At 38.3% G+C, this 21,535-nt stretch overlaps 4 protein-coding genes across 6 annotated transcripts; 2 read left to right on the forward strand and 2 right to left on the reverse strand.

Moving 5' to 3' along the window:
* On the forward strand, nucleotides 964–5,495 carry LOC18793992 (protein disulfide-isomerase). The gene is made up of 11 exons (XM_007222055.2): nucleotides 964–1,308; nucleotides 1,802–1,832; nucleotides 1,944–2,231; nucleotides 2,332–2,520; nucleotides 2,621–2,746; nucleotides 3,205–3,342; nucleotides 3,484–3,603; nucleotides 3,749–3,866; nucleotides 4,486–4,598; nucleotides 4,865–5,072; nucleotides 5,168–5,495. The coding sequence occupies exons 1-10, from the start codon at nucleotides 1,136–1,138 to the stop codon at nucleotides 5,066–5,068; spliced, it is 1,500 nt and encodes a 499-aa protein (XP_007222117.1). The 5' UTR covers nucleotides 964–1,135; the 3' UTR covers nucleotides 5,069–5,072; nucleotides 5,168–5,495.
* LOC18788631 (two-component response regulator ORR9) lies at nucleotides 7,040–9,311 on the reverse strand. 2 transcript variants are annotated; one of them, XM_020559974.1, is made up of 5 exons: nucleotides 8,751–9,311; nucleotides 8,349–8,470; nucleotides 7,896–7,976; nucleotides 7,614–7,681; nucleotides 7,040–7,530 (listed from the first exon to the last, which is right to left on the reverse strand). In XM_020559974.1, the coding sequence occupies exons 1-5, from the start codon at nucleotides 8,923–8,925 to the stop codon at nucleotides 7,215–7,217; spliced, it is 762 nt and encodes a 253-aa protein (XP_020415563.1). In that variant the 5' UTR covers nucleotides 8,926–9,311; the 3' UTR covers nucleotides 7,040–7,214. The 2 variants fall into 2 exon arrangements, with proteins under 2 accessions (XP_020415563.1, XP_007227544.1); XM_007227482.2 differs by having other exon boundaries at nucleotides 8,349–8,467; nucleotides 8,751–9,306.
* LOC18793880 (delta-aminolevulinic acid dehydratase, chloroplastic) lies at nucleotides 12,755–16,284 on the forward strand. Of its 2 annotated transcripts, none has more exons than XM_020566274.1 (13): nucleotides 12,755–13,189; nucleotides 13,267–13,613; nucleotides 13,795–13,906; nucleotides 13,986–14,059; nucleotides 14,226–14,294; nucleotides 14,384–14,467; nucleotides 14,569–14,638; nucleotides 14,742–14,797; nucleotides 14,901–15,022; nucleotides 15,294–15,365; nucleotides 15,462–15,543; nucleotides 15,627–15,704; nucleotides 15,960–16,284. In XM_020566274.1, exons 2-13 carry the CDS (start codon nucleotides 13,332–13,334, stop codon nucleotides 16,125–16,127), a joined length of 1,269 nt encoding a protein of 422 aa, XP_020421863.1. In that variant the 5' UTR covers nucleotides 12,755–13,189; nucleotides 13,267–13,331; the 3' UTR covers nucleotides 16,128–16,284. The 2 variants fall into 2 exon arrangements, with proteins under 2 accessions (XP_020421863.1, XP_020421857.1); XM_020566268.1 differs by having other exon boundaries at nucleotides 13,295–13,613.
* On the reverse strand, nucleotides 16,509–20,899 carry LOC18789041 (IAA-amino acid hydrolase ILR1-like 6). Its single transcript, XM_007222789.2, has 5 exons — nucleotides 20,237–20,899; nucleotides 19,449–19,574; nucleotides 17,572–17,886; nucleotides 17,342–17,470; nucleotides 16,509–17,198 (listed from the first exon to the last, which is right to left on the reverse strand). Exons 1-5 carry the CDS (start codon nucleotides 20,756–20,758, stop codon nucleotides 16,833–16,835), a joined length of 1,458 nt encoding a protein of 485 aa, XP_007222851.2. The 5' UTR covers nucleotides 20,759–20,899; the 3' UTR covers nucleotides 16,509–16,832.

Below are 21,535 nucleotides of genomic sequence, written 5' to 3' on the forward strand. Positions count from 1 at the left end.
CTCCGGTGAATCCTGGCCCTTGAGGCATTGTGGGCTTCACATGCATCAACGGTCAGATATTGCTTATCCGCGGACGACTGCTGTAATGCATCAACTGTCGGTAATGCCGTTTGTAGTTGTTAACTTAGAACTGTGGATTGTGATGTGGGCTTGGACTTTCTGTTAACCTAAAATCTCGGACCATTACTTGTAATTTGTAATTGAATTGAATGAGTGCTGCAAGCCAGTCACAGCCATCGAATTTTCTTCTCTGTTAAATGCCAAAGCCAAATTGAAGAGACTTTTTCGAGTAAAGAAAAGAAATAGAGAAGTCCAGCAGCGTGCAGGAAGGAATGCTTTGTAGTACTAGTCACGGGCCATGGGGCCAACCTATTGAAAATGAAAAGTGCAACATCCCAATATGTTTTCTTCTAATATTCTAAAAAATAAAATTTAACTTAAAGTGAGATTTTTGTTTTCTTTTTTGATATTTTCATAAATTTTCAGATTTTTTTTCTTTGTAAGTTACTCTTGAATTTCTCAATTTAATGCCACATGAAGATTACCCGTTTTCTTTTATTTTCTATTTTAATACCGATTACAAATTTAAAGCCCTTTTTTTTCTTTTCTTTCTGGGATTTTAAGAGGAAATAATGTATTAACCCTCTTGTTTGTTATTATAAAAAAAACTATTTCGACGAATCCTATGCGAATCAGCCCACGGAATGAATAGTCAAGACGTCAAACTAATCTCTCACTCTATGACGTGTCGTATTCTGATTGGACAATCTTATCCGGTACAAACCCATTTATGACCATACCAAACTAAGATTACAGGCGGAGTTTACTTGCCAAATTTGCGCGCCACATTCCAAATTAGCAGCCCTGTGACAATGCCCAACCAATAAACCACACCCACGTGTACAGTGACGACATGTAAAGCGAGTACGCTCAAATTACATACTCTCGCGAGGACGGAAATTGAAATTAGCCCGAGAGAGTGTCACGTGTGACTACCATGTTTGTCTCGTTCTGTGTCTAACCCGATCTCACGCTATCTCTCTCCTCCTAGCCCATAAAACTCCCCTCTCTCCAGCCACAGAGTGACTCTCAGAGACCTCCATAGACCAAAACAGCCTTCACAGAGCAAACGGAAATGGCGTCGTCTAGGGTTTCGCTCTGCTTCTGCTTGTTCCTCGCTCTGTGCCTTACCACGATCCGGGCCGAAGAGGCTGAATCGAAGGAGTTCGTGCTCACTTTGGACAGCTCCAACTTCTCCGACACTGTGAGCAAGCACGACTTCGTCGTCGTCGAGTTCTACGCACCCTGGTATGTAATTCGCATCTCTCGCTCTCTTGTCGCCGTTGATTCTGTTTACTTTTGCCGATCTAAGTTGCTCTGGTTTTGCTTAGTTGTGTTTGGCCTTTTGTGAGTGGATCTGAAATTGGCTTAATTCATTTTCTTGTCTTTTTTTTTTTTTTTTCAAAATTTATTTTTGATTTGATACTGAGGTTGGAATTTACAGTCATGTTTCTGAATTCAAGTTCCAGCTGGTAATTTTCAGAGCTTGCTGCATCTGCATGCAGTGATTGAAAATGCCCTAATATCACTTGTCGGTTATAAAATGATTGCTAAATGCACGATTTAGCGTTTTGTTTCTTATTTTTCGTAAATTTTTTACTGAACTAATATGATCAGAGTAACATGCATGTGGAAAGTTATCATCTGTGCTGAAGATAGGAGATCGTGATTTGCTTTTGGGTTTCTTTGTTTCTATACTTTGTGGATGGGTTGTCCTAATATTGACTATGTTTTCTTATAGGTGTGGCCACTGCAAGAAGCTTGCTCCGGAGGTACGAAATTTAGCTATTAAATATAAATTTCTCACCAATTTTGCATTTTAATTGAGAAACTACGTATATTCTGATTAATCTGACATTTAAAAAACAATTATGTTGGTTTAGTATGAAAAAGCTGCTTCTATTTTGAGTAGCAATGACCCACCAGTCATTCTAGCAAAAGTTGATGCCAATGAAGAAGCAAACAAAGGACTTGCCTCTGAATATGAGGTTAAGGGTTTCCCCACAATCAAGATTCTGAGAAATGGTGGGAAGATTATCCAAGAATACAAGGGCCCTCGTGAAGCCGATGGTATTGTTGATTATTTGAAGAAACAAAGTGGTCCAGCTTCTGCTGAATTAAAGACTGTTGAAGATGCAACTAATCTTGTTGGCGACAAGAAGATTGTTGTTGTAAGTATTAAATATCTGTTTGTTTTTTTTGTCCTGATTTTATTTAATCTTTTGAGTGTTTTCTGGCAGATATAGTTACCCATATTTCATATCTTTGCAGGTTGGGGTGTTCAAGAAGTTCTCTGGAGAGGAGTTTAATAACTTCACAGCTCTAGCTGAGAAATTGCGGTCTGATTATGAATTTGGTCACACTCTGGATGCTAAGCTCCTTCCACGTGGTGAATCATCGGTGTCTGGGCCTGTAGTTAGACTGTTCAAGCCATTTGATGAGCTTTTTGTTGATTTTGAGGTATTATTGGCTCTCAGTGATTATTAGATTTCAATTTGTTTTGCAGCTTTTGAGGTATTATGGGCAGTATATGTAATTATTTGGGTAATCATGCTTGCAGGATTTTCATGTGGACGCTCTAGAGAAGTTCGTTGAAGAATCTAGTTTGCCCGTTATTACTGAATTCAACAATGACCCAAGCAATCACCCTTTTGTTATCAAGTTTTTTAATAATCCAAATGAGAAGGTATATCCTGAGCTGATTTATTTTCTTAATATGATGATGCAGATTTATTTATGTTTTTCTGTAACTTATTAAGATGTTCCTTTCAAGGTCCCCCGAGTTTAATTCTTATTTTTACAGAGTCTTAACATTGTCTTTGATGTTTGTGTTTCCTATTAAATGATTTCTGTTAGGGAAAAACAAAATCTTGAAGCCTAAATTTGACGTCGTCTTGTGACATTATTCACGTCTGGTTTCATTTTACAGTTTCATCTTTGAATCTGCTCGTAATTTGAAGTTGTTTATGTTATGAATCTCTTAGTTGTGCACTATAAGGATCCCACACTTGACAGTGGTTTTTTTAAATTTTTAAATTTTTTATATCTCTGATTTTTTGGACAGTTTTGTAGTGTTTTTTCTTTTCCTCCCATTTCTAATATATTGGATGGACAGTCTTCTAACACCAATTTTGAACTTGGCAGGCCTTGTTGTTTCTGAACTTCAGTAGCGAGGGTGTTGATGCTTTCAAATCAAAATATCGTGAAGTTGCTGAGAAATATAATAAAGAAGGCATAAGCTTTCTAATTGGGGATCTTGAGGCTAGTCAAGGTGCATTCCAGGTTAGGATTATCTCCCTTAGTGAGCCTTTTGTTTGTGATATTGTATTGAGATTTGTACACTTTGCAATTCTATTCATGTTTTCAGAGTATTTTTGTGATATAGATTAAATGGCATGTTAATCTATTGGATTTTATAAACAGTATTTTGGACTTAAAGAAGACCAAGTGCCTCTCATCATCATTCAGACAAATGATGGACAGAAGTTTCTGAAACCTAATGTGGAGCCAGATCATATCATAGCTTGGGTGCAGGAATACAAGGTGAGGATTCTGCTTTTTTCTTGTAATGCACTTGGCCTGCAAGTGAGATTATGATAATCACTAATTTTTTATATCCTGATTCGAGTAAAGGTTCATTAAAGCTTCATAACTGTTGATACCTATTGACTGAATCGCATAACTGCAGGAAGGGAAAGTATCACCATACAAGAAGTCTGAACCTATTCCTGAGCCTAACAATGAGCCTGTAAAAGTGGTCGTTGCTGACAGCATCCAGGACGTTGTTCTCAAGTCTGGGAAAAATGGTGCGTAAACCCACACTCTGGTGCTGAATGTTGTGTAGTGTGCCCTTTTTTGTTTTTTGTTTTTAGGGTCTTGTTTCTTGTTAGTATTTCCCTGCGTTATCTGTTTATTATATGATTTTCTTGATTGACTACATTACTACCTCTGAGAGACAATTTACCTTGAGGAGAACAACACTTGCTCTAAATACCTTACCTTGATTCTATGAACTAAATTTTGGGGATTCACATAAAAAATGATGGAGTTTTCTGATATTAACAACATTTAATTATGCTCAGTGGCTTGAAAGTTTTATGGTGTGGTCATTTATGGTCTAATAAAATAGCCAAAAGTTTCTTTGGAGTTTATTACACCTTGCATTCTTCCTGGCTGCATAAATGGTTGAGCATGTTATCTCCCACTTTTATTGTTTATTTATTTTTTGTTTTTTCATAGATTTTCCTATCCGATAATATAGAATAACGTAGTGGTTTGTTAATGTCTTTGACTTATTCCAGAAGAAACTGAAACTTGATACATATTTTAATTAATGTCTATTTAATATCTGCCATTGTTGTCTTCACATGGTTGCTGTATGGGAATGCTAGAAATATATATCAAATGACCTTGTTTACTCTGCAGTGTTGCTCGAGTTTTATGCTCCTTGGTGTGGACATTGCAAGAAGCTTGCTCCAATTTTGGATGAACTTGCTGTCTCATACGAAAAAGATTCTGATGTTATTATTGCAAAATTTGTAAGATTCTTTACCCTGCAAAGCGGCATTTCTTATAATCATCATTATGAACATAGAGTACAAAATATGGGTTATACCAAATTCTTTCATATATGATTATGAGTACTGTTCTTCCCTCAAGTTGCCCGAATGAGATTCTATCGAAAATGTTTTCCTAATTATCTCCTGTTATTGTTTCTTTTCGTCTCTGCGATCCTACATCTACATAAACATTTGAAAGAAGATATTTCTTGATGGTTAATTCATTTCTTGCTTTCTTTTTCCAGGATGCCACTGCAAATGATGTGCCAAGTGATTTCAATGTCAAATACTACCCGACTTTGTACTTCAAGACAGCAAGTGGAAAGATCTTGCCGTTTGATGAGGATGAGAGGACCAAGGAAAGCTTCACTGCCTTCATCGAAAAGAACCGGGACAAAACTGAGAAACAAGGGTCGGAGAAACAAGATTCCGGCAAAGATGAGCTCTAAAAAGGTAACAGTGCAACAAATTTTCTGAAGTACAGTTTTATTTCATATGATGGTTTTGTTTAAGAGTTTAAATATAGCGATTGTTCTTTCTTTGAGCAGGAGGGGTAGGCCCTACAATGGAGAACACAGACATCGAGGCAGCTAGTTGGATGTTATGGCGGCTGAGATAAAACTCTTTGAGAAATGGTAGAGGAGAGCATAAAAGCAATGCCTGACGGTACCTCCCCCCATATATATCCCTCCTCATCCCTATCTATCATTAGTTATGTTTTTTTTTTCTTTTTAAATTTGAATAAAGTGGGAGGTGTTTTCGTCAGCTACACTAGTTTCAGATATAGCTTAGGGTTACAGTGTGCAGTTTTGATAATGTAGAGACCCTTGAAGAAGCAATTTACAAGTCCTGAAGTTAATTATCTCTTTGCAATTATGATTTAAGTTTAATTATCTCTAATCTTCTGCATTTTGAGAGAGTCAGATTCCCGTAATTATGTTTTATGCGGTTCGGGTGTAGTGATGAATTTTAATTGCTTGTTACCCAAGACAGCTAGTAATTCGGCCCAAAACAAGGGGAAAAACCCCACTTGGCCCATTCGGTTTACAATAATTTCTAACATTTTGGTAAATGTTTATTGGAAAATAATAAGGAATCCTGAAAGATTTGGAAACCAATTAGAAACACGGTAGGGTTTGGAAACCAATTAGAAAGATGGTAGGATTCGGAAACTGGCTATCAGTATATATATGCGCTTAGCCTCGGCCTTTCGATTCACACCAAAATCCCTTGCAATTACACATAGCTTTGCATTTGCTCTCTCTTCTCCTATGGCTTCCATCAAGTTTTCAATCTGTTTTCTTCTTCTTCTTCTCTCTTCAAGTCTCTTTGTTATTGGTACCAGTCAAGCTGTCGAGCAAACACTCCAACCCAAACCATCAGCTGTACTCTCTGACAAGGGCTATCATGCCATGTCACTAACCCTAGACATGATTCTTGAGTCCGTGATCATGCCCGCAATACAATCCATAAACCACACCAACACCACTTTTACCCTCTTTTGCCCTCGGGACCAAGCTTTCTTCAACTCCAAGTATCCACAGCCTCCATTGACGCTCCTTAAGTACCACGTTGTGCCGTTCAAGTTCGACAGAGACACAATAGAGGCGTTTGTTGGTCATGGTTCCAACGTTCGCACTCTTCTGCCCGATCATCCTCTTGTTGTTACTTCTTTACCAACTCGCACTGGTGGATCATGCGCATCTATTAACCGAGTCAAAATCACTGAATGGGATGTCTACAACAACGGACGGCTCACTGTTCATGGGGTTGAGGACTTCTTCGATCCAGCTTTCCAAACCCTATTGTATCCGCAGTACGACACCGTTGTGACAAAGGTTCAGTCGCGTGGATTTTCTTGGCAGAGAGAGGTGATAGAGAATTGGATTATTTTGGTAGCTCTTGTGGCTGCTTGCACTTGTGTGCTCATTCTCGTAAGTATCCTTTTTGATAACCCTTCGGACAAGGACGATGTTCAATATTATCCTCTGTATTATTAGCAAGGTTATTGGTCATGTAGGCATAATTGATAAATTCATTGATTCTTTTCTTTGTTTTTGTTTTTCTTCTTTATTCGTGGAAGATTATTGTAAGGCATACATCAATTGGATCTTTTTTGTATACGGAAAGAAAAACTCTTTATCTATTCAAAAACTAGATCATCCTTCATGCAAAATAGAATTGTAATAAAATATTAAGATGCAAACCTTATTCAATTTGAACACCAAAAATCAGTTTCTCGTCATAGTAACTTGTTACATCCCTTTTTGGACATAAACTATGGAGTTGAAGGACCACATGATTTAAAATCGAGACTCGACCTTTTAAGGAGATGATAATCACTACAAGCACGTTTCCTTTTTCTTTTTTTTTTTCTTTCTTTATTTCTAAAATTAAACCACATATCTAAAATAGAGAGAGACTGTTAATCCTTGGCTTAAAATTGGATCAATGGATAATACTATTCAACTAAAAGACACCACCAAACCAATAGCACCAAACAGGTACATACATACATATATGAATATAATTAAGGATGTGATTATGGTAATATGTAATAATTAATCACCCCAGTAAAATATTTGTATACTAATCTTATACTACCAGAGCTAACCCCTCCATCTTGGGCCTTCTCTCTGATATTGTTTGAGCAGCCACTACTGCCTTCCTCTTGCTAATAATAACATTGTTGTTGTTGTTGTTGCCCTTAACAGTATTCTCACAAGCAGTGCTTTTGATTTGGTCAACGGGGTCAACGCCTCCGACCTCATTTACTACGACATTGTTGTTGTTGTTGTTGTCGTTGCAAGAATGATGTTCAAGGGATTTGAGCAGGTAAGGTTGAAGCTTCTTCAAATCGGATAGCTGAAGTGGCTTCAAAAGAAACTCCTCAGCCCCTCCTTCCAAGCACCTGCACTCACAGTTTTGAAGTTGAAGTTGCGGGTTTTGCAGAAGAAACAAGTATGTATGTAGATGAATTAATTCCCTACTTACATGCTGATTCTGGAAGGAACATTCTCTGATGACATGACCACGACTGGTACGTTTTTCCAAGAAGATCCCTGCAAGAATATAAAGCAGGAGTCTCCCTGTAAGAAAAGTGTCTCGTGGTGGTCGTGCTCGTGACGGTTCTACGTAAGGATCACGTTGATATTTGGTCAAATGCTATAATGCTGGAGTCGGGTTCTAGACTCACTAAAAATTCAAAACAGTAAAAGAATGTGTGGTGATTAATTATCAAGTCAAGTGGGGTTATATTTATATGTCGTGGCTAACCTTGACCCGTTTCAGCAAATCATAGCCGCTCATCCCGGGCATACAGTAGTCTGTCATGATCAAATTGATGACTTTTGATCCCTGCATTTGATTGAATATTGAGAATTTAGTATGTTATCCAGGTTTAAGGAGAGAGAGAGAGAGAGAGAGAGAGAGAGAGAGAGAGAGAGAGAGAGAGAGAATGACAGAGAAACCATGATGTAATTCACATGCCATTTGTTGTTTCATCAAATCTAAGCAAATCAAATGTAAGGACCTGTTGTAAGATGAATATTATCCATAAAAATCAATGCAATTTCGAAAATCATTTATTATCAAGGGAGGTATTTGATTAATTAATTTAATATAGAAAATATTGTGGACAATGCTAGCCTGCTGCATGCACATATATATATATATATTAATTGATTTTTATATAAAAACTCTTGTTATATAATCATTATAATCTCTCACCTCTTGTACTTGTGATGAGTGGGGGGAAGTAGATGAAGAGGAAGCTGTAGAATTTTGGTTTAGGTCATCAACCAAACCCAGATATTTAAGAGCTTCATCCCCAGACTCCACACAAGTCACTGCTACCACAAAAATAAAAATACAAACAGATAATTATAAGTATAAAACTTAAACAGAAACCCAGCTTTTTATTTAGAAAAAAGAAAAAGAAAAAGAAAAATATACTAATTAACAAAATACACAAAGGGCATTTGTTTTTTTTTGTTGCTAAAAAGGAATCAAGGGGAGGGAAACATTCACATGCAATGTTGGATATTAAATCCAAGCTTTTTTTAATTTAAAATTAGATTATCTCTATGGATCTTCATATGATATTATATGGGAGGATATATATATATATACCTTGATATGAAGAACCTCTAAGGAGCCTCTCCAAGAGCTTCCTGTCCAAAAGACTATCATCCACAGCCAAGACATGGAAATGTTGTTCTTCTTCTTGTTGCTGCTGCTGTTTTTGGGGTTCGGAGTCTGCAACATCTGACTTCATCAACTCCATTTTCAGGCTTACTGATGACATGAAAATTGACCCTTTTGAATTTCAATGGCTGATGTTAACACACAATATTCTTCGGCTGCTCCTGTATATTAATTCTTTGTATGCAAATGTACACCTTTTATATTCTCTTGAGAGAGAGAGAGAGAGAGAGAGAGAGAGAGAGAGAGAGAGAGAGAGGCGTGCCTGAGGGGAAATGAATGAGAGGTGGCCTGTGATTATTCTTTAGGTGTAAGGTGTACTGAGTAATTAGGTGGGTGTATATATGAGAAGAGAAGAGAAAAGCAAAACTGGTTTGAGAGAGAGAGAGAGAGAGAGAGAGAGAGAGAGAGAGAGAGAGAGAGATGTTTTTATTGTGTCATGTGTTGTTTTCTCATCACTCTTGTTGTGATCTCTACTAGATTCTCTCCACCGCGTTGGTACAACCACTCATATTTCTATCTCTCTCTCTCTCTCTCTCTCCTTTTTTTTTCTTTCTTTGGATTTTGTTTGATTGCAAAGGAAAATCCGGAGATCTCTTTACCCATTTCGTCATGATGATGATGAAAAGGAGTTGATTTTGGGTGTAAAACGGACTAAGACAGAAGTGGTTAGCTTTGTTGCTAAATTTGGGTTGAAGGTTTTTCTTTTTCTATTTCTTAATTAAATGCGTGGGAAGTGTTGTTCTATTAATTTTGGTTAGGAATGTAGGATGTGTGATTCATGGCATGTATGTGTCACAAGCCGGCATACATAATGCCTAATCTATATAAAATAACAAATGTTATCTTGTCAAATAGTAGCATGGCCAGGTCATGCTTTTCTTAAGTAAAATAAGGATATTTTATTTCTCGGATGTAATTTAATAATCAGAATCATTCCGTTTTTAAGTTTATTTTCAAGAATTATTCATACAAAAAACCGATAAAATTAGAAATTAGGGTAATTATTTAGCCATTTGATTATTCACATTTCTCTTCAGTTTTATCTAACAAATTATATTTTTTTAACACACTTAAGACTCAAATTTAAAGATAATATAGAAAAAAAGATGTGTAAAATTAATATTCAATATACAAGTTTTTTTATCACTCAAATTTTAAAAAATTGAATTCAAATAGAATATCAAATATGCACTTAGCAATTTGAATTGGTAGGTATGACATGTAAACTCAAGCTTTGCTTAGTTCCCTGAGGCTCAAATAGAGGCATCGAGTGGAATTATGAATCTTCTTGAGCAATAAACGAGAGAGAGAGAGAGAGAGAGAGAGAGAGAGAGAGAGGGGGGGGGGGGGGGGGGGGGGGCCAAGACATGAAATTAAAGAAAGTTTTATGGTAGGGGTCCACAGAGAAAATATTGAAGATCTTATGTGGGCCTGCAAATATAATCTTTTGTGGGGTCCAAATTTCCCTTGTCTTCCAAATTTCGAATCTGTTTCCATCGAGGGTGTCCAAAGCAGAAAGTTTTTTTCTTTTTTCTTTTTCTTTTTTCTCTGTTAAATGCTCTCAGATTGTTCAAACTTTTTCACACTAGACTGTAGGTCCCTCATTCTTGTCTGCCAAGTCCTAGTGTTGGTCTCTCCATCTGTTACCCTTATCATACGTTTCACACAGTGAAAAGCACTGAATCAATTCAGCTAATGCACTCCAAAAAATAAAATAAAAAAGTAAAAAAATAAAAATTCAAGAAATTCTCTACCACACCACAAAATCTTATCTTATATCTTAGTTACTAGCTAGTCAGCTAGCCCTTGTGAACAAATTAAGACAGCCACTTGACCTGGTCTTTACCCACACACAAAGCGTACTCTCATTCATGTGTGTAGCTAGATCCATTGCATGTTCACCAAAGTGGTGAACATGTTATGTTGGGCGTGAAAAGGAGGAGTTTTGGGTGTGGCTGTCATATATGTACGACATCCCACTCGTAGGGTTAGGATTAGTATGGGGTCAGATGACACCAAAATACAGAGATTTTTACTTTGTCAGACAATCCATGCTGTCTAACGACAGAAGGACAAAAGAATTTTTCGATGAAAATATCATCCTCTAGTACTATGTCTTTCTTTCGTCTATTCAAAACACTATCTCACATCGAAAATTCTAAACCTAAACTATATTACAATATATAATTTCTTGAATCTGCATGAATTGGTTTTAGGATGAATGCTCTAATCTTTGCACACCCATGGTAGAAGAAACCTAAGTGCATGGAAACTACTAGTAGTCAATGTTAGCCCCCCAACCCCCCTCCCATTTCTTCCCAGCAAGTGGACATCAATTGACAAATGTACTTCCACGATCTATCCAAAATCTAGGAAATCTAATTGCAGAGGTCCTTTTGTTTGTGCTTTTGAAAATTTGAATCCATGATCAAATACCCAATAACTTGTGCATTTGAAATTTCCACAAAACCATAAAAACAGCAATATGCCATCCAGCCCTACATATCTTGGAAATTAACCATCCTAAATCCCACAATCTTTTAATGCAATAAATAAATAAATAAATAAATATATATATATATATATATATATAAAGAAAAGAAAAGCGTGTTTGTTGGCCATCTTTTTTCTGTTACACCTTGGAAAATTAGTCATCCAGATTGATTGTGGACTCACTGTTTATAAAGCACTCTACTGTGTTTCCAGCTGCTTTGACTAAGAGGCAGCAATGTGGGATCTGTTCTCATTAGAAATCTGGAATATCTTTCTTGACCACCTTTCCAAGCTTTTCTTAATCAGGTCATCCTCAAATCATGTAAGAGATTTCACTACATCTTGCTTCAGGGTCCACAAATTTTTTTACTTTTCTATTGATATAGCGAATTATAATCTTACAACTTTAACTTGGGTCCACTCTTGTCTTGGTTCTCAGTCAAACCCACAAAATAATAAGAAATAAAAATTCTTTGTCTTCGTTAATTAATTAATGTGTTAAGTTGTAAAATTGTCAATTTCCACGCTCGAGTCGTTGAGCCATTCATCAAATGTGCTTCTAGAGGGAGAAGGAAAAAAAACAAAACAAAAAACAGCTATTGCAGAATGTGGGCGACTGGCTTTATTTCAAATCAGATTTCTTTTTGTGTGTAGACAAAGTATATGCTTTACCAGGTTACGCATGATCCTACAAAAGATTTCACGCTTGGCAAAAGTTTGACAAAACTTCTTCAATGCTCATTTCTACGTTATTTCTTCCCATGGTATGTGGTCCCCACCTCCTCCATCTCAATGAAAATCTCATGTGCAATATTCCTCTTTAGTTACCATGCGCTCCATCGCCGTCGGTAGCTATAGAAAAAGCTGGCTGTGAAGAAAGAATACACTTCAAAACACATTTGCATGTTGTTTTTCTTGTTTTAAATGTTTCTGTCTAAAATATAATTTACAAACCACCTTGTTTTGTGCACTCTAAACTAAAGAAGATAAGAATCTCAAGTAGTGAGTAATATCACTAAATAAATAGCTAGTTGGTATTTGGATACGGCATTCTTAGTTTTCTCGAGTTATTTGTTTAGGTCCTTGTAATCTTTCTAGTTCAATCTTTCATTAGCCACCGTCAAAGTCACATCGACATAACATTAAGGTGTCACATGCAAATTTCATATGATTAATTAGTTGGGTGACGATGCACTTGTAGTCTTTTTCTGGAAAGAACTCCCGGACAACGTGCTGTATAAAACGTTTGTCTCTATCTCTCTCTTTACATGTTTGCTGTCGTGAGAGATACGTGATGAACAACCTAACCAATTGAAGCTGGGTCCATTATGTGCCACCCATTCATTTGGGTACTCATAGTTCCAATGGGAGCTTCTATCGTGAGGAGGAGATATATTGAGAGGTTATAACGAGGGAGTTCAATCCAATAGTTCAATAATAACTCAGCACTTGATTAGACATCTGTTAAGGACCCATGTAATTCCAATAGGCGGAGTTTAGTCACTGCACCCGGCTACACCTAAAGTTCCATGGTGACGAACACCCTTGAACCAATTGAAGCTGTGTCCATTATGTGCCACCCAATCATTTGGGGTATAGTTCCAATAGGCCCAACAACATATGGACCTCATAACTTTCAATTTGCACCCAAAGATTTCATCACTGCACCCAGCTACTCTATACACCTAGACCCACATTCAAATGCAAGCACCCTCTGGCACTAAAATTAAAAAACCGAACTGGTCCAACTACCTTTCAAATTATAGGATTGAAGATAATGGATTGATGAGGGGATCCTCTGTCAGCGTCATTAGCCAGCTCTCTCCTACAGCCCTCTTCTGATTGGCTTCACCAACTTCTTCCCTTCCAAGGTAAGATTTTCAATTTTCAATTTTCAATTTTCAATTTTCAAATTTCATGTCTGAATTATCAACAAAAATTTGTACAGCATTTTAAGACTGGTGCTTTCTTCTTAGCAACCAAACCAAGCAGACAAGACACTCTCCAGGTCGTATGGCGTCAACAATTGTTAACGTGGGACCCATCCAGGGTCTGGATTACGTCGGTCTCAGACCCGCAAAACCTCCGAAGCTGAATTCGGGTCGGATCCAGATCAAGACCCGCCCGCAGCGCCTCTTCACCGTAACAGCCAGCGACGGCGATGGGCCCATGGGGAAGACCCGACTGACTGACGCCGAGTGCGAGGCCGCCGTCGTCGCCGGAAACGCCCCGCATGCGCCTCCGGCGCCGCCTAAACCCGCCGCCCCAGCGGGAACTCCAGTGGTGTCTTTGCTTGTGAGTAGCTTAATAAAAGTTAAAACCTTTTCTCTGTTTTCGTGTTCAAAATTCGGAATTTGGGTTTGGGTTTTTGATGGGTTTCGTTTTGTAGCTTAAGACCTTTTTCTATATTTTCATATTTGAGAAAAAATGTGAAATTTCGGTTGTGGGTTTTGATGGGTTTGGTTTTGAATTTCAGCCGATCAATCGCAGACCTCGTCGTAACCGAAGGTCGCCTGCTCTGAGGTCGGCGTTTCAGGAAACAAGCTTGTCACCTGCGAATTTTGTGTACCCACTTTTTATTCATGAAGGTTGGTGCTTGCTGGTGATTTTACTATGTGGTTCATGCTTAGACCTCAGTAAATTTTACATGGCATGCAATTTCTGCAGGTCAAGAAGACACGCCTATTGGAGCTATGCCTGGATGTTATAGGCTTGGATGGAGACATGGGCTTGTGGAAGAGGTGAAGTAGCTTAGCTCTATCTCTGTAGCACTTATCTTGTTGTTCTGTTTAAGCTTCTTGCTAAGTGGATGGCTTAATGTGAATGTTAGTATCATGCATTTTCTAAAGATGATATTTTCATTGGTTTTTGGAATCACCGTTTCTGAGTAAGCCTCGTGTGGAGCAGGTTTCAAAGGCTCGAGATGTTGGTGTCAATAGCATTGTTCTCTTCCCCAAAGTTCCAGATGCTTTGAAGGTTTTGCTCTTGTGCTTTTGCTCGACTATTCTGTAGAGTAACTATTTTGTAGAGTGATGTAATATAATTGGATTGGTTTTGCCTGTTAGAATTCAACAGGTGATGAAGCCTACAACGATAATGGTTTAGTGCCTCGGGCAATAAGGTTGCTCAAGGACAAATACCCTGATCTTGTAAGTCTATGTACTTTGTTTATCCTTTCAAGTCAAATTGGCTTTATGCATTATAGGTGCATGGAAGAAATTCATTTTGTTAATATTGTTGTGGTCATCAGGTTATCTACACCGATGTTGCTTTAGATCCATACTCCTCTGATGGGCATGACGGTATCGTTAGAGAAGATGGTAAGGCAAATATGCCATGAGAAATGCTCTTTCTAGAAGAGGTTATTTTCCTTTCATACATACGTTGTGTTATTAATTCCAATACTTATTCCTGATGCTGTAGGGGTTATACTGAATGATGAGACAGTACATCAATTATGTAAGCAAGCCGTTGCCCAGGTAATCATGGCAGATTAAGTCCTAAGTAATTTCAAAATTGTAACCATATGAAATGTAAATATATCAGTAACCTACTGTTTGGCGTGTTTACTTCTATCATCAGGCCCGAGCTGGAGCAGATGTTGTCAGTCCCAGTGACATGATGGATGGTCGTGTGGGGGCTATTCGAACTGCTCTTGATGCTGAAGGTTTTCAGCATGTATCTATCATGTCCTATACGGCAAAGTAATTTTATCGTCTCTACAATTTTTTTTTTCTTCTTTTGCTGTTTCAATATTCTTTAAGATCCCTTACCCAGGTGCACACCTTTGGTCATTTCTTACATAAACTTTATCAAGCTGCATTTGCTGAGATTTATACTTGCATTTACTGTTCTTTCTGTCATTGAGTGTACTCGTCACAAAAAATTTCAGTGAGTTGGATAGCGGTGGTGGAGTGGTATAATTCAGTCTTTTTTGCTGTTTTAACATGCTGATCTCTACTATGTTGCAAACAGGTATGCAAGTTCATTTTATGGTCCATTCCGAGAAGCATTGGACTCGAATCCACGTTTTGGTGACAAAAAAACGTATGTAGTTCATCGAAGTTAAACCTTATGCTAATTTCATTTATGTAATGCGGCTGGTGCTGACTTGGCATATAAATCTGGCTTGAAAAACAAAAGTTATCAAATGAACCCAGCAAATTACAGAGAGGCTCTGATTGAGGCACGTGAAGACGAGTCTGAAGGAGCTGATATCCTCTTGGTTAGTATTGCTTTCTTTGGATATTTGTCCATATTTACTTAATGGCAGAGACTCTAGTTCTAAAATTATGCAATGGTTCACAGGTGAAGCCTGGTCTACCATATTTGGATATCATAAGATTACTCCGGGATAGCTCTCCCTTACCAATAGCTGCATATCAGGTGAATCTTGTCATGAACGACCTCCTCACTTCATTGTTTCATTCGAAAACAGAAAGTTTATTCTCTCCTTATCCCATATTAAGCTTTGAAACCACATTTTACTTGAAGCTATACGCTCGACAAGAGTATGGTGAAGGTTTTAGTGGATGTTACAAATGTTATTGTTTCCTATAGTGTGTAATTGGTTGTTTAACTAGAATCTCCATTCCTGCCACCTTAACTTCCTGGGCCCTTGTCTGCAAAATCACAATGCAGGTTTCGGGTGAGTATTCAATGATCAAGGCTGGCGGGGTTCTCAAAATGATTGACGAAGAAAAGGTTATGATGGAATCCCTTATGTGTCTACGAAGGGCTGGAGCCGATGTAATCCTTACATATTTTGCCCTGCAAGCTGCCAGAAGTTTGTGCGGTGAGAAGAGGTGAGGCTTGTAAACTAGATTATTGTTGATTCAGGAAAACCATGGAAGCTTTCTTCTAGAGATTGATTTGTACGTTTGAGTACAACGAAGTTGAGTTGTAAACGAATGTGATTGAATAAGAAAAGATGTTTCAAGTAAAACTATATGTTCAAACTCTTAAAGTATAATGTGGACCCCACCGCCGACAATCACATATATTTTAACACTTGACTGTAAAAAGGAGAGAGAAAAGAAAAAGGTTTTCTTACTGGATAATGTTTTTGATATCATTCTTAAGAAAATTATTGGTGTTGAGACTTGAATTATCATACATCGGAGAAACTTTGTGCTTGTGAAATGTTAGTGGAGTTGGTGTGATTTAGGATGATGCATGAGACACAGAACATGACAAATGGTGTCACAATTACTTCATTATCATGATGATGATGACCCTAGATTTGGAAATCTAAAATCAAATTATTGTTTGCAACTTACAACATTAACCACTTACAACCAGAAAATGCTCTACTGGATCCTTTTTACACAAAGAAAAAGGGACAAATCTTACCCTGTACTAGCCCCCCTAAACCCTAAGACCAAAATTTAAAGAGCACACTAAAAGCATTTTATGGATTTCATGCTTTGTGCCCATTGAAAACAACCACAATTGCATATTTGCATTAACAGCAGCTCGTGGGTTTTACTAAAACCACCCGTCGGTGATCTCATCTCACCCATGCTCATTGAGGTACCTTTCAGCTATGGTGGCATGAGTTACTGCCCCAATTGGCAAAACGTCTTCATCAATGAAAAAATAGGGAGAGTGGCCTGTGTGTGTGGAGCCCAAGGTCTCATTCCTTATCCCTATATAGAAGAAGCCAGCGGGGATGACCTCTGAGTAGAAGGAGAAGTCCTCAGCACCCATCATGGGTGGAACCACCCTGAAGTTGGCTGGACCCAGCAAACCCATTGCCACCTTCCTCACGTGCTCATGCATATTGTCATCGTTCACGGTCGGGGGATATATGGTGCTCTGGTTTTTAAAGAAGTCCACTGTTGCTGAGCATCTGTAAACGCTTGCCTGCTCCACAATCACCTGTTTGTGATCATCCAGATTAATTGTCAGTTAAATGGTCCAAGATTTGTTAGTTAAGATTTGTCAGTTTATTTGTCGCTTATGCGCGAGTCGGGACTTAGAACATAGAATAGATGGCTGAGAGAAGGTGTTTGATGACAAACCTCTTCAATTCTTTGAAGAAGTCGGTAGAAGCTTGTGTTGGAGAAAGCCCTGAGAGTGCCACCAAGTACCACAGTGTTGGGTATCATGCCAAGATCATCACCTCCATTGAATGCAGTAACAGACACAACCTGAGTGGTCAAAAGATGAGTACAAATGGGCAACATGTACGGGGAGAGAGAGAGAGAGAGAGAGAGAGAGAGAGAGAGAGAGATCAAATGGCATAATGTACCTGCGAGTCCAAAGGGTTGGATTCGCGGGACACAATGCCCTGCAGGCTGATGACGGCCGCGGCTGCCGCTAAAACAGGGTTAACGGAGGAGTGTGGGCTTCCGGCGCGGCCGGTCTTTCCACTGATAACAGCTCTGAAGAAGCCACAGCCAGCTAGCAAAGCACCTGACCGTGACCCAATGATGCCTGTAGGGTGCTCATGGGATACATGAGCTGCAAATATGGCCTCCACGTCCTCCAAAGCTCCATCTCCAATCATTCGCTTTGCACCATTACCAGCTTCCTCTGCTGGCTGAAATATCAATATTACTGTTCCCTGTGATTGCAAACGAGCAATTTTGTCAAGAAGTGTGCAAGTATATTTGTGGTCCTACAATCCTATACCTAATTAACAATACTTTTCTCCATGAAGCAATTTGTTTGGATACAAGTTTAGTCCAACAATTTGACCCGTCAGCCAGCCATCGGTTTAAGCATTATCATTAACCAGATCCACGACCAGCAACAACAGACGGGAACAAGGATTTTTATTTTCTTATTCCATTTCATAACGTTAATTTAAGATTCCACACTCAGACCGGCACACCCTAATTGATCCACGTGCTCCAGCCACACTCCAAGACAAAAACCAACGGTTTAATATTCTATCCGTGGCCTCCATCCCTCTACTGCTCCTCTTTACTCCCCCACCTCTCCTCCCAGACCTTCATACAACCATTTTTTTATTAATTATGCATCATAATTAAGGGTCGATTAATGAGAAATTAACAAGTTGCCGTTCAATCATTAATTAGCCTAGTGTTTCCGGATTTTTTCTACTTCTAGAATTCACGATTCACCTGGACTTGGTGGTTGTGTGCACATGTTAAGCCATGATACGCATGGAAGAAAATCTCTGTCCATAATGTCAAAGTTCAAACATCACATGACAAGCATGATATGTGTGACAATGTTCTACCCAAAATATCGAAGTAAAAACTACTTTAAGGACACACCAACTCAACAAGGAATCTTAAAACTATCTGCCTGCTCCTTTGTAAATCAATGATGTCCATACAATACGGACATGTGATATGTACTCTTTCAAAAAAAGTTTTTGACCCTTAAGAATCCGACATGAGTAAAAAGGAAAAAGAAAGAAGAAAGAAGATTATAATGATTTCATCATGGACTGCAATTAAGAGCACCTTTCAACTTCCCAAGGGGCAATTGATAACAAACAAACACAGGACCTCAGGTGCAAAGAGAACTATTCTTAATCGTTTGAGTTATAAACCCATAAAATAATATCATTTAATGAAAGTTTAACGACAAAAAATTAAGAGAACAGAAAATACCCTTAATGAGAGAGGAAATACAGTAATCAGTGGAAGAGAAAAATGCTTGTAATTTATTTTTCATTCTCCCTCTACGCAATAAAAAATAAATGGAGGAAAAGACAAGGAGTTTCAATTCAAAGATCAGCACATGTGAAGAATGAGGAAGGAAATGACAAAAACCATGGAGCTCAAAGGAGGCATCGGGAATCGTGTTCATGACCACAATTTTTAATGCAACCCTACCGCTTTGCAAGCCTAGCCATAACTCAAAGTAAAGGTAAAAGACAAAAATCTGCCACATTTGGCCAAAAGTTTCGCCAAGTAAAGAGGCCTTTAAATAAATAAAAGTTTTTAATTATAAATAAATAAATAAATAAAAGGTATCTAGTTTTTTTTTCTTTTCTTTTCGGGACGGAGGTATCTATCTATCTTTAACGGGGCTGCCATTTTGTTCCTCGGTAAGTTGCACACATGCATAAAATTAAAATAATTTCAACTTTAATTAACCATGAAATTAGACTAATTGGTGAAAGAAATTATTGGTTTGAAACTAATTTACCTTCAAAAGATGCTCACGGCTCTTTAAGATCTTGGCAGCACCAATGAGCATGGTCACATGCGCATCGTGCCCACAAGCATGCATTTTGCCGGCTACTTTGCTCTTGTGCTCCCATTCCACAGCTTCCTACAATTTTTTATTAATACTCCCCCATATTAGAACAAATTTTGCCAATTTTCTTCTCAATGCCTTAGGTTGAGACAGTTTTATTTTAAAGAAACACACAAAAATTTACATTCATTACTCGTCGAAATGTGCTTCATCTCTTTTTAATTCCATATTTTCTCTCTCTATCTCTGAACCACATACTCTCTGACATTTATGTACTTCTAAGAATCGAGAATCTAATAATCTGTCAAGTACAAGTCAAGTACATATATCTTGTTTCTAGAATGCATACCAAAGAAAAAAATGTACACGATACATTCATTAGACCTCGTAAATTTTATTTTCTGTGTCAGTAATAAAAAAGGGAAAAAAAAAAGTTATAACATTCTAGGTTTGTTCTTTGTCAAAACACTGGAGGTTAATTTCACCATTAACATCTCAAATGAATGCTTCTTTCCCAGATTCTAGAAATTCTAATGCAAATCTATTGCCTTCATAACCAATCTAAGAGAATACCGTCTCAAATTCCTTTCCAAAAATTGAAAAATAGAAAGGTTTTTTCAATATAAAATTGTTCTCTAAGAGAAAAAAGAAGAGAGAGAGAGAGAGAGAAAGAACAGTTCATGCGTCATGTACACTGCAGACACCTGTACTCAACTTAAAGTCTAAGCAAAAAATACCTGAATAGGAAGAGCATCCATGTCAGCTCTGACGGCGACAAAAGGCGGACCTCCGGTTCCGATCCAAGCCCGAATTCCGGTCTTGGCCAAAGGAAACCTGTATCCGATGTCCAACCGGTCCAGCTCCTCCCGAACCAACCGGCTCGTCTCGAACTCCTCGAACGCCAGCTCCGGATGCTCGTGGATCCTCCGCCGGATCGTCTTCAGCCACTCCACGTTCTCCGGCCGCTTCGCGAAGCTCAGCACCTCTTCCGAGCAAGCCTCCGTCCAAACCTCGCAGCTCCGGTGAGACGACGCAGGAGATGACGCCGTCGGGGAGGTCAGGGCGTGTAGGCTCCGGTTCTTGTTGGCTTCGGTGGTTGGCTTGCAGCTGAGGCAACAGTCTTCCACGTCGAAGAACGGGTGGGCATGATCATACGGCGTCGTTTCAGCTTGTGAAATTAAAGAAGCGAGGAGGAACAGGGAGATTATTAATATTGAATTTGTGGGAATTAATTTTGTTAGGAATTGATTAAGTTTCATTTTGAGAGAAGGAGAGATAAGGGTTTGGGGATGGGATTATGGAAAATGTGTGTGTGAAAGAGAGAGAGGGAGAGAAATGAGGGGAGTTGAAGTTATGGGAGTGCCAGGGGAGGGAGGTATTTGTGCACGTGGGGATAAAGAGGGCCTCGGCGACTGAGGGAGGGAGGGAATTTAAGCACGTGGATACAGAATATGATTATTTAATCAATTTATTTATTCAACGAAGGAGCTGGGAAAAGGAGCACTCGAGACTCATGAGTGAAGGCGTCGAAATTCCAACGCCAAGTTGTGGGGTCCACCCCACTTCCTCTTTTGCTACAGTGAAGACTTTCCGCATCGAAATGTCTTATTACCGCTCTTTCCTTCTTTTCTATCCTCAACAGAAGTTACCTTCTTTGTTTTTTTTGTTTTTTTTTTTATGAAAAATGGATTTTTATTTATTTATATAACCTAGTCACTTCATAGCCCTAAAGTACCGATCAATAGTAAATCTACTGTGATTAAGCAACAACACCTTAAAGTATAGCTAATAAGATGGTACGTATTTAAAGCCAACTCAAATCCATGATAAAGACGATAGATATGTCAAAGGAAGATCATATCGACATAGATCAACCAAAAGTCAAAGAATATTAAGAATCCGAATAACTCCGGATATAAACTGCTTTCTCTCTCTATTAGGAATTTTTTTAGTGTCCGTTTATGTTTCATTTGCTTTTTTGGGGGAGTTGTTTTTAAAGTTACCTCTCTTTCAAATTATATAAGTTTTTCTTCTAT

This window comes from Prunus persica, chromosome G1 (genome assembly GCF_000346465.2).
Source record: "Prunus persica cultivar Lovell chromosome G1, Prunus_persica_NCBIv2, whole genome shotgun sequence".
NCBI lineage: Eukaryota > Viridiplantae > Streptophyta > Magnoliopsida > Rosales > Rosaceae > Prunus > Prunus persica.